This window comes from Eublepharis macularius, chromosome 5 (genome assembly GCF_028583425.1).
Source record: "Eublepharis macularius isolate TG4126 chromosome 5, MPM_Emac_v1.0, whole genome shotgun sequence".
NCBI lineage: Eukaryota > Metazoa > Chordata > Lepidosauria > Squamata > Eublepharidae > Eublepharis > Eublepharis macularius.
Window position 1 is genome coordinate 21,596,490 of NC_072794.1, and position 12,423 is coordinate 21,608,912.

At 47.3% G+C, this 12,423-nt stretch overlaps 1 protein-coding gene across 1 annotated transcript in view; it reads left to right on the plus strand.

The window, feature by feature from the left end:
- The window catches only part of PHGDH (phosphoglycerate dehydrogenase), a 47,255-nt gene extending 37,483 nt beyond the window's left edge, over positions 1–9,772 (plus strand). The window contains exons 5-13 of the mRNA XM_054980323.1: positions 1,282–1,336; positions 1,427–1,525; positions 1,702–1,834; positions 2,346–2,494; positions 3,099–3,251; positions 5,424–5,556; positions 7,442–7,563; positions 7,965–8,187; positions 9,519–9,772. Of these exons, the coding sequence (XP_054836298.1) occupies positions 1,282–1,336; positions 1,427–1,525; positions 1,702–1,834; positions 2,346–2,494; positions 3,099–3,251; positions 5,424–5,556; positions 7,442–7,563; positions 7,965–8,187; positions 9,519–9,673 (1,222 nt within the window). The 3' untranslated portion in view covers positions 9,674–9,772. The remainder of the gene's footprint in view (positions 1–1,281; positions 1,337–1,426; positions 1,526–1,701; positions 1,835–2,345; positions 2,495–3,098; positions 3,252–5,423; positions 5,557–7,441; positions 7,564–7,964; positions 8,188–9,518) is intronic.
- Positions 9,773–12,423: the final 2,651 nt, after the last annotated feature.

Below are 12,423 nucleotides of genomic sequence, written 5' to 3' on the forward strand. Positions count from 1 at the left end.
CCCCTCACCTCCTCAGGGAGCCCTTTCCACACGATGGAAAAAGCATGGGCTATGGTTGATGCTAGGCAGGCCACCCTAAGCAGGGAAACAACAAGCAAGTGGCAACCTGAAGACCGCATTGGGTACATGGGGGCATATTGAAAAAGACTATGACAGGCCTTTTTTCTATCTGAGGGAACCCATGTAGCCTCCTATAATCTCAGGGAACTAGGTTTGTTTTGAAATTTAACCTTTCCCCTCAGTTGCAAGATATTCTTATGGTAGTGAGTGTAAAGGTTTTCTGTTGTGAGGTAAGTTTTGTGATGAGTAAGTAGAACTCGGAGATCTCTGAAGCAGGAGGTTTGTAAAAATAAAAAAAGATTTATTTATGCACAGGTTGTATTGAAAGAACAGGTCAGCAGCCCAGGTCTCCCAGCATTCAACGGAGAAATCTGACTGAGGCAGATAAATTTAAGCTAGTTATGGCTTCAGATAGTGATTTAAAATCCCTTTAAATGCTCTCAAGTACAAAAAAAGGCTTTCTCTGACTAGCCCTCAGGTTGGAGCATCTCATGCACACAGGGTCCTACCCACACCGGCCTGCCCTTTCTCAAGAGTCAGATTATAGAGTGCAAGGGCTGCTCATCACCAGAGATATCTGCACAAGTCTGTCCTCTCCCAGAGGCAGAGCCAGACCACTCTGCCACACTACCAGGCAGAGCTACCCTTGATACTATCTTCTTTCTCCCTGTGGCAAACCTGAACTAAACTGCTACTGCATTTCCCTCCAAAAATCCATCTCTCTCTCTCCCCCCTGCCTCCCCAAAAGGGGCAGTACTTGCATAGGCTCAGGGATGGAACCAACTGAGTGGCTTTTTTTACCTGTCGGGGTAGGATAAATCTGCCAGTCACACAGTCCTTCATACATGTAGGTTCTAGGCCATAAAGGACTTTAGAGGACTCATACTCATACTGGCAGCCAACGTAGCTGTTTTAAGATAGGTGTGATGTTTTTTTCCATCAGCTAGTCTGTGACAATAGTCATGCTGCCACATTGAGAACCAGCTGTGGTTTTCAGGTTGTTTTTCCGGGCAGCCCAAAATCACTTCCCAGAGCCTAAATTTACGACAGTCAGATCGCTCCACTTACTTGGAATACCCTGAATTGGGTCGAAAGGTGGCACAGAAATAGTTTAAATAAATAAAAATAAAATCTTTAGAGCACCCAGTTATGCAGCCTGTGCCTTTGTGTTGTGCCCGTGTCGGATTCTGTTCCTGCTAAAATGGAGGTTTATCATTCCAGGCAGATCCCACAAGCTGCGGCTTCGATGAAGGAGGGGAAATGGGACCGCAAGAAGGTAAGAGCCTTCTCCATTACCGGGGTGATGCGGGGGGTGGGGGTCAGGAAAGGAACACCCTCTCACAGCTGTGCACCTCTTCTGCCTTAGTTCATGGGGATGGAGCTTCAAGGGAAGACGCTGGGCATCCTGGGCCTGGGCAGAATCGGACGAGAAGTGGCCATCCGGATGCAGTCCTTTGGCATGAAGGTAAAGAAGACCGTTTGGCTGGTCAGCCATGGTCAATGGAGAAGATGTCTGGTTGCCCCTCTCTCTTGCACCAGACTTCGTTTTATCTGCAAAGTTGCTGGTACCCTGGCTCTTTTTATTAAATGAGTCTAGGGATCCCAGCGATTCCTCAAGAATTTTCCTTCCTCTGTCATTAGACCATAGGTTATGACCCCATCATCACTCCTGAGGAATCGGCTGCATTTGGTGTTCCTCAGCTGCCTTTGGAACAGATCTGGCCGCTGTGTGATTTCATTACGGTTCACACACCACTCCTGCCTTCCACCACAGGTAGGGGGCACTCTCTTCTGGCCTGCAAGAGGTCATGTGACCACTGCTGGAAAGCTGTCCAGGGCATACAGAGGCATACAGCAAAATTAAGCCTTGCGATAGGGGGAGGCAGGTAGGAGACAGAAATCTGCGGCTTCGGATAAGAGTCCAGAATACCTTTCCTGGGGTTGGGATCATGGTTGTTGCTGGGAGTGGAATAGGCAGCTCATGAATGTGAAGAAACCCTGCTCTGGCTTTGAAGATTTTATCAGGTATATCTCACATTTGCAGTCCCATCTCTGCAGCCTTGAGGGCTGGAAACATGCTTTTTAAAAGCGAGATACACAGGATGGTACCCAATTCCACCCTTGCATGCTACATTCATTGGATTACATCCTAAAGTCAAATCTGGAAAAGGCAGGGCTGGGGAACCCCCCTGGGGTTTAAGTGCAGTGTCTGGAATGGACATGGAGTATGTTTGTGTCTGGGGGAGAGCTAGAGCTCTTTGCTGCCATTGCTGTCTTTTCTCTAGGGCTGCTGAATGACACAACATTTGCTCAGTGCCGGCGTGGGGTCCAGGTGATCAACTGTGCCAGAGGGGGCATTGTGGATGAGGGAGCCCTGCTGCGGGCTGTGCAGTCCGGCCAGTGTGGGGGAGCAGGCCTAGATGTTTTCACGGAGGTGAGGATCTCCCAAAACTGCTGAACTGGCAAGAGGGTGGGAAAAGATGTTTGTTCTTCTGTTGCCCAGGACTGTGTTCTTCTGTTGCCAGGTTCTTCTGTTGCCCAGCTTACTTCTGAATGGGTGTCAGAATTTTAACAGGGGAAGAAACAAGCATCTGTCTATTTTAGCCTCCTGCTAGGAGGTACAACTTCTGCATAAAGAACCTTAGCACAAATCAGCTGTCAGAATCCTGTCCTGAAGGCAGGTGTCTGCATGGTGCTTTTCATGGAGATGCAAACATTTGCAGCAGGGAAACTAGGATATCTGGAATGTCTCCCAGATCCCGCTGCTCAGCTTAGTGATGTAGTCCCCAGAACCTCGAGCTGCTAATCTGTGACATAGAAAAAGAAAAGCCTCCAGTCTGCCTCCTGCTCTACCACTCTTGTTCTACCACTCCAGTGCCCATTCTTATCTGCCTGGGTTGCCCAGAGATGGCATCCAAAACATTGGCAGTCTCTAGTGCATTGATGACCTTGCCAATGCAATGTTATCAGGACCTCTTGTAGGAAAGGTACAGATTGTGGTTAACTGGCTTGGCTGTTCCTGCCCCCTTCTCTTTTAGGAGCCACCCAAAGACAAGGCCTTGGTGAACCACCCCAACGTGATCAGCTGTCCCCACTTGGGAGCCAGCACCAGGGAAGCTCAGAACCGCTGCGGCAGGGAAATCGCCATGCAGATTGTGGACTTGGCCCAGGGCAAGGCACTGACTGGCGCTGTGAGTCTTTCCTCTTTTTAAATTGCTCTTGTCCATCAGTTGTGAACAGATTGTTAGTCATCTCTTACGTAGCACTTTTCCAGTGCAATCCGAAGCAGAGTTACACCCATTGACGTCAATGGGGTTAGAAAGGTGTAAGTCTGCTTGGGGTAGCAAGATTCAAGAGCTGCTGTAGCACAGTGGTTAAGTGGTTGGATTGCAAATCAGCGCTCTGCAAGTTCGACTCCCGCTACTGCCATGAACTCTGCAGGTGGCTTTTGGTAAGCCATTCCTCAGCTCCAGCTCCCAAATTGTATTGTGAGTATAATGATAACACTGACTTTGTTCACTGCTCTGAGTGGGCACTAATCTATCCAGAAGCACCTTAAAGGCCAACAAGATTTCTAGGATATTAGCTTTCTCTTCGTCCGAAGGGAGCTTGACACTTGAAAGCTTGTACTTTGGAGATCTTGTGGGTCTTTAAGATTCTATTGGACTTGAATCTTGCTGTTCTACTGTGGACCGACATGGCTACCCACCTGAAATTGCTTAGGGTGGCATTATTAACCATCAAAAATGCTTATATCATCTTTAGAATCTTCGTTCCATTATAACTGTGACTGTCTTAACAAAAACCAGCTGTTCCTCACCCATTAGAGGTGTTAACTAGTTTAACCTAACTAGTAAACAGTGCATTTTATTCTGATTGGGTCTGAATTTCACATAATTACATTTTACTCTATTCTTCCTGTGTTCCATGGCTCTTTGATCCTGCTGTGTTTTTTCAAACCTGTTACCTAAAGGGCCTGCATATTGAAGATCCACTCAGAACACATGAAGAAGTGGATGTTGTTAGTCTTCTTGTTTGTTCTTGTTCTCGCTTGTAACTCTCGGCATCACTGTATTGTTTCACAACATGAACAAAGCATCTCTTGCCGTGTCTTAGCATCAACAAAAACATCGTAGCAGCTCAGATTTACCAACTTGACCTTAATTCACAAAAATGAGGCTTTGGAAAGCTCAGAATTGCAAAGCATATTAAGAGCAAGGCTTGCTAGAGGACATGGCTCAGCTAGCCTGTAAAAACATTTGGCCGTATTACAGAGTGCCGAGTTAGCTCACAAAAGACTTGAGCCAGGTTGTACGAGGTCATGTTTAGATTTTAGGGAGGTGAGCTTTCTGGTTCTAAACAAAGAACCACCATGTTCAAAAAATTAAGCTAAGCTAAGAATTGTATTTGAATAATTTTTGTATGCTATTAAAAGTGAATACTATTATACACACAAAAAGAAAAATGTAGAAATACAATGTCTAGTAATTATAATAAAATCATCCACACAGAGCAAGCAAGTAGTGCATTCCAATCACTACAATAAACCAGACAGAACAGGGCTTTTTTTCAGCGGGAACACGGTGGAATGGAGTTCCGGCACCTCTTAAAAATGGTCACATGGCCGGTGGCCCCGCCCCCTGATCTCCTGACAGAGGGCAATCTACCCTCTGTCATTAGTAAGAGTTACAGAGGAGATCTCCTCTGTCAGGAGATCAGGGGGTGGGGCCACTGGCCATGTGATCATTTTTTCTGAGGGCAATTTAAACTTTTAAAAAGTCCCCCCTTGTTCCAGCTGACCCAAAGTGATGTCATTGTGCAGTCTTGAGTTCCACCACTGAGTTTCACTACCTCTTTTTCCAGAAAAAAAGCCCTGAGACCAAATATGTTCTATTGGAATATGTACAATAGCAAATATTTTTAAAAGGCTTCAGAGAATCACAATTGACGTTACTATCAATGAATGACTTTACTTGCAAACGATACATGCAGTACAAACTGTTTCACATTATAAGTAGAGAAAGCCCATCCAATTTAACTTGCTGTCAGTGCTTGGCCAACAAAAAGGCAGAGCTGATGGGGAGCATTTCAGAAATTGTTGTAGTGCAGTCCTAAGTAGAGTTACCCCTTTCTGCTTCCATTGAAATCACTGGGCTTACAACGGTGTAAATCTTGCACTGTGAGTCTCTCCCAGAGGCAAGCCTTGAAAGAGGAAGCTTGGCATGGGGAAATCTCATCCTCGAGAAGTGGCCTGTAGCCAGCATGACTTTAGTTCCCTGTTGCTGTGAATGGAGTCATTGGATCAAGGGGAGGCCAGAGATCTCTTTTCAGCAATCTCATGCTCCTGTCCTTCCTTTCCTTAGGTGAACGGGCAAGCTCTCAGCAGCGCATATGCACCCCATTCGAAGCCATGGATCGCACTGGCTAAAGCTCTGGGTGCTGTGCTGCGCGCACTGACCCAGCAAGCGAATGGAAGCGTGCAGGTCGTCACGCATGGTGAGATAGTTGAGAGATCCAGGAAGGAGCAGGAGCAGCATCAGCTTTTAGCTTCTCTCATTGAAGGCTCTCTGCCTTTTCTGGCTTTGCTCTCTTATCTCCCTTTGCCTGCAGGGCGGTGCGTCCTCTGTGTTTACCAACATCTTCAGTTCCCTGCAAAGAAAATCTGGATTTTGCAGCGTGTTCAGTTAAATTGTGCAAATGAAACATGTGTATTCTTACTTTAAAAAACCTGAATTCTGCTTACATAAATAAGGGGAAGGTCAAGAAACCAATCACCTGATCCATTCCCCTTGAAACTTCTACACCTATTGCACTTTTTAAGCCTATATGCACAGCTACAAGGGCTTGCTTTGAAACAGACTTGAATGCTGAGATGCTCAGCAGGCTGAGGGCTGTATCCAGAACCCAGAATACACAGAGCCCTGCCAGATGTACTCCTGTCTGTCTCTCTGTCTCTGTCTTTCTGTCTCTCTCTCCACTCTGGCCTGTGTGTCAGCATTTCTTCTTCCTGTCCTCCCTAAAAACCTATCCTGCAGACCACCAGCCATCCCTATGTGATCTGCGAAGCGTTTTTCCTCTTCTCTTCTGTGTTCTCATTTGCCTTCTGTTGAGCTTTCCAATTTTTTGACTGCTATGCTTTGGTCAGGGGTTTTGCATAAGTTCTCATCTGTTCTTGGTACTTGGTCAATGTTAGGCTTAGCTACTCCTGGTATAGGCCATTGGCACCAACCTGCATGGAGCAGAGAACCAATTGCTCTGTGCGGGGCCTGATGGCTTGATGGTAGAACATCTGCATTAGAAGCAGAAGATCCCCAGGTTGAGTCACTGGTAGGTAAAAGGTAAAGGCAGTCCCCTGTGCAAGCACCGAGTCATTACTGACCCATGGGGGAATATTGCATCACGACCTTTTCTTGGCAGACTTTTTATGGGGTGGTTTGCCATTGCCTTATCCAGTCATCTACACTTTACCTCCAGGAAGCTGGATACTCATTTTACCGACCTCGGAAGGATGGAAGGCTGAGTCAACCTTGAGCCGGCTACTTGAACCCGGCTTCCGCCAGGATCAAACTCAGGTCGTGAGCAGAGCTTGGGCTTCAGTAGTGCTGCTTACCACTCTGCACCATGGGGCTCACTGGTAGCTCCAGTTTAAAGGCTGAGGTGATGGCAAAGACCTGTGCCCTAAGACCCAGGAGAATCTCTGCCAATCAGAGCAGACCGTGCTGATATTGATAGTCACAGGTCAATGATAGAGTATATTCTGGCATACAGCAGGTCTCCATTTCCCTGGCATCTCTAGCCAAGAGGTAGTAAAGTCCTTAACATGAGACCCTGGAGAGGTGCTAGTAAGAGCAGGCGATACTGACCTTGATAGATCAAGGGTCTCACTCGATATAAGGCAAATTTTTGTGTCCATGTGGGTTCCCTGTTGCATTCAAGAGTGGAAGAGGCCAAGCCCTCCTCCAGTGCACTCTCCTGCTGCTGCTGCAATTGGTTTTATTGGCCTTGCTTCTCTTAACAGCTGCCTGTCAATTAAGCAAAGGAACCTTTCTCCATCCCTTTATCTCAATTGGCAGGGGGAGCTTTGCATGCAAAATTTCAGTGTTTGGGGATGCTATTCAAAGCTGGGGTGGAAAGAACTGGCAGGCCTACCAGACGGCTGCTGTCTTCCTGTTCCCTTGGAAGAGTGGAGATGGTAAGAGGAGGCAGTCCAAGGACTGGTTTCATAGTCCTGTCATTGGAGATTTCTGCAGCTGGTTGTAGTTGTAGTTTAGAGCATGGTGCTTAATAGTGCCATTTAGCCTTGTGAGTGTGCAGCGAGGACAGCAAAGTGAATGTTTCTAGGCGCTGCAGTGACTCAGTCATCCTCCGTAATGTTCACTAGGACCAACATTGCAGAAGGCTGGCAGTTACCTGATTCCTGCAGTGGCAATGGGGTACCTTAAAGAACAGAAGGATGTCAACCTTGTGAATGGGATGCTCCTGGCACAGGAGGCTGGACTGAAGGTATGTGGCACCTCCTGGATCCCAAGTTCAGTTTAGTGGGGAGCCTTAACGCGACTGCAAGATCGCCAACTGCGAGATCTCTTTGGGCTATCTTCTGCTCAGCCGAGGATGCCAGCTTAGGGTTTTGAGTTTAGAAGCATGCAGTTGGCATAAGTTCAATGGGTACCCACGGGGATGTGCAGAGGAGGGCTGCACCTGTTGAATTTTTACCTGTTGTGCAGTTGTTACAGATCCTATGTGAAGAAAACAAACCCAGACCTTGTCATCCCTCCACTTCCTATGGCAGGCAAGAAATTAGCTCACTCCCAAGCTGGGCCTGGTAGAGAGGGCTTGGGACAACTCTCCAATAGACGGATGGACATTCCTAAGCATGTGACACTGTCTGCCCTGTTTCCTTGCAGATCACCACCACCCACAGCGACAGAACACAGGGTAACGAAGAGGGTTTGCTGCAAGTATCTGCCCAGGGTTCCCCCTGCAGTTTAATCGGCTCTGTGCAAGGCAGCATGCTCGTCCTGCACGAACTCAACAGAGCAGCCTTTAAACAGCTCGTTCCCCTCACCGGCACGTTGCTGTTCTGCAGATCTAAAGCCTCCAACGCCAGCCTGTTGTCAACCATCACTGGTGAGTTGAGGCATCCCCTCTGCCCGTTCAAAGCTACCATCGTGTATTCGCTGGGAGTGGAAAGGCCTTTCTCATTGAACTGGATGGCGGGGGGAAGGAATATTTTTGTCATGCACAAAAGCCCTTCTGCTTTCGGAAAGGTATATTTTCTACTGAGCCCCTACCGCCCTTGGGGTTGCCGTTCTAATGTCAGCGCTTTGCCCTGCTGTTATTGCTAATCCTGTTCCAGAGATTGTTGGTAGTGATGAAAGGCCCTTTGTATTGTCGAAGGCTTTCACGGCCAGAGAACGATGGTTGTTGTGGGTTTTCCGGGCTGTATTGCCGTGGTCTTGGCATTGTAGTTCCTGACGTTTCGCCAGCAGCTGTGGCTGGCATCTTCAGAGGTGTAGCACCAAAAGACAGAGATCTCTCAGTGTCACAGTGTGGAAAAGATGCGGCAGGCCCTTTGCTTGTGTCTTGGCTTGCAGTTAATCAAGAGTTTAGCTTTGGGTTTGGGGGGAATTAGGGAGAATGCCTGGGAACGGTTCGTGATGATCGCTGCCTCTGTTTGATGGCTCGGGGATTTGGATGGGATTTGGGGGAAAGGGTGCCGAGATAGAGGAGGTAGAAAGCACCTGAGGAGTGACATGTGGGGAGCATGATAAGATGGGGATCTATTTAACAACACGATCCTTAGGTGAGAGGGAAAGGATGCCAGGAGAAGAATGCTTCTGGGTGGAAGAGAAAAGCAGCCGTGGTAGTCAAGTGAGGAAAGTAGGGCTGAATCCACACTTACCGGCACAGCGCTAAGCAGGCGGATTGAGAGCGTCTCTCCGGCATGTTTTATGATGTCATCACACCACGAGAGCAGCATCATGGCACGATGACATCATAAAACGCGCCAGAAAGACGCTCTCACTCTGCCTGCTTAACGGTGTGTTGGTAAGTGTGGATTCAGCCTAGCTCTGCTATTTGGGAGGGGTTTGGGCTGAGGCAGTGGTGAAAGCCTGTCTGGACCCCATCAGGAAGACTGATAGCTAGAGTTGTCAACAGGCCTGGAGGGAAAAAAGCCCTTTAATAGAGGCTTAATGTGCGGAAATCAGCAGCGGAAGCTCTTCATGGTGAGGAGGTCAATAACATCACCTGGTGCCTCTATTAAAGCGTCACGACATTGCTCCTCCAGGCCTGTTGGCTACTAGCCCTGGCAATTTGCTAGCCCTGGCAATTTGTTTAAAACATTTCTTAGCCCAGTGATTTTGATAACAGCATGTCATTTGTCTGAGAACAGAGGGCTGGATCGATCACGCCCGCCTCTGAGGATATGCAAACTGACTGTGTCCCTCTCTTGGAAGGTCTGTTGGGGAAGGCCAGAGTGGAGCTGTTGTCCTACCACCGTTCCTGCACTGTGGCTGGAGAAGAGTGGAGCATCCTGGGACTGTCTTCCGCTCTCCAGAGCCTGCAGGAGCTGAAGCAGCACGTCTCAGAAGTTGCTCAAGTTACTTTTTAAGCCCCGGGCGGAGACCCTGACAAAGCAAAGTCCATTGCAAATACAAGCCCAGCATCCATACCATAAGCATTCCGTGTCTCAATAAAGAGATTGCCAGGAGTTTTTATTTATTTATTCAGGGTATTTCTTATCCTGCTTTCCTCCCCAAGGTGGGACCCAAAATGCAAACTACCAAGACCATTTAAACGAACAAACAGTTAAAACAAAATACAATGTAGGCAAACAAAACAATATCCTGGTCTGGTATCCATCCATCAAGATTGGGGGCTAAGAGTCAAAGGTCAGGAGCCTTATAATTCTTGCTAAAAGGCTCATGTTTCTGCCTAGGCTTTAAGTACCTGCAATGGTGGAGGAGAGGAGGCGCAGACAGATTTTCAGCAGCTGGCAGCCACCTTTCAGTGATTTCCTTTCCCTTGTGTCTAGTATACCCTTGAGCGTATCCAGAAGGAGAGACTAACAGTGCAATCCTAAACAGAGTTACGCCAGTCTAAGCCCATTTGATTTCAATGGGCTTAGACTGGAGTAACTCTGCTTAAGATTGCACTGTAAATGTGGGAAGGGAGAGGGGATATTTTCACCTGTCGGCCTGCAGCTTTGACTGCGTGACCTATAAGTTATCCTGATGCAGCCGTGATGGGAACAGTTGCTCTGCCATGCCTCAGATGCAGGACTTGGAGTCCAGAGTTCGATACTGGAACTGTATAATGTGACACACACGAACCTACCTCATATTGAATCAGACTGTCGGTCCATCAAGGTCAGTCCTGTCCGCTCTGACTGGCAACAGCTCTCCAGGGTCTCAGGCAGGGATCTTTCACATCACCTCCTGCCTGATCCTTTTTAACTGGAGATGCCAGGAACTGAACCTGTGACCATCTGCATGCAAAGCAGAGGCTCTTCCACTAAGCCATAGCTCTTCATACCTTGGACTCTTATTTATGCATCATAGCTGTATCCCACACTACCTCCGAGGAGCACAAGGCAAAGCTACGTAGGGTTTCCCACAGTGACCCTCACACCAAATCTACGGCAGTAGGCTGAGATGTAGTAATTGTCCCTCTTGGCCCCAAAACCGCCCAAGGAGCTTTGAGGTCAAACGGGGATTGGAACCTGGGTCTTCCTGATCAAAGTCTATGACTTCCTTTGTTCTTTCTCATCTCAGTTGTCTGAGTCCAAACAATTTCTGGACACATTCTAAGGTGCTCACATGTGTACTGGAGCTAAATACGAATGGGTAATATGCAATGAAAGCTTACATTCAGGGATTTTCATCATTCTGGTTTTATTGTGGTGGTTAGGTTTTTTTTTAAAAAAATGGGGCATTGTTCATGTTGTGTTCAAGCTTTTAAACAGAGAAATTGAACTAAATGGTGGTGGTGGTGGAGAATGCCTTCAAGTCATAGCTGACTTATGGCGACCCCTGGTGAGTTTTTCATGGCAAGAAACTAACAGCGGTGGTTTGCCATTGCCTGCCTCTGCAACCCTGGTCTTCATTGGAGGTCTCCCATCCAATTATTAACCAAGGCTGACCTTCCTTGGCTTCTGAGATCTGATGAGATCAGGCTCACCTGGGCTATCCAGGTCAGGGCAAATCAAGTAGGTAATTCTGAAATATGTGGGGCTGTATGAACGACCAATATGAAGCTGCTTTTCTACTGAGTTACATCACAGTCCCAACTAAACCACAAGGATCCACTCTGATTGGCACTAGCTGTCAGCCCTACGTCATTTTCCTTCCTGCTGTGACTACGTGTGATCAGTGCAAAACTGGATATTGTACAAAATTGTGTACAATTTGTGCACAATGCACCTCAAATATACAACCAAATATAAAAATATACACTGCAGATGCAAATACACACTGTGCTACATGTAAACTCAAGAGAGTTAAGTAGAAAAAAGAATCAGCGGGAAAGCAGAGGTTCCTGTTATGGTTCTGTAGGGAGAAATCAATGCCAAAAACAAGTGGGCCTTGAATGTCCACAAATGGGAGGTTTGGAATTCCAGGAAGGGGGGGAGTAAAGATCCAAGTCAAAAGTCCAAGGATAGATCCAGGGCAAAACGATGTGGAATCTGCTACACAAAGCAGGACTCTGGATATGCAACAGAGCAAAATGTAAGAAAATAAATAGGAAATAAAGCATTTGATTTCCCCAGGTTTGAGAAGCAGAGGGGGGACCCATCGAGGTAAGAGTCAAGAAGAACCCAGGAAACATCACCGAGGTGGAGCACCCATCCAGAACTAGTTGTTTTCATTGGTGGAAGGAGGTTTGGCTTGGAACCTCCCAATATTTGGCAGAATGTCCCAACATTTTATAATTGGACCCCGCCTGCATGGCAGCTATTTTGTTGTGACACTTATTACCTGTTCTCAAAATTCCAAAAGTGCCCACAAGTTCAACAAAGTTGAGGACCGCTGCATGAGATGGACCGCTCTATTACTGTATGATATGATACAAGCTTTGGCTGGGTGTTGCTTAAACTGAAATGACAAGAGGCTTGCTTCTTTGGGCCCCATCCCACGGACTGGGCTTGTTTCACTGGTGCTTTGCAGAATGGAACCTTAGGGCCAAACTACAAGTGACGCCTGACACAGGTTGGACACTTGTCAGCTTCCCTCAAGTTTTGATGGGAAATGTAGGCAGCTTGGCAGAATGTTGGACATGTGACAGTTGAAAAGTCCATTGGACAGCAGTCAGAGAACCAAGCTGCAAGACCAGGATGCCTACATTTCCCATCAAAACTTGAGG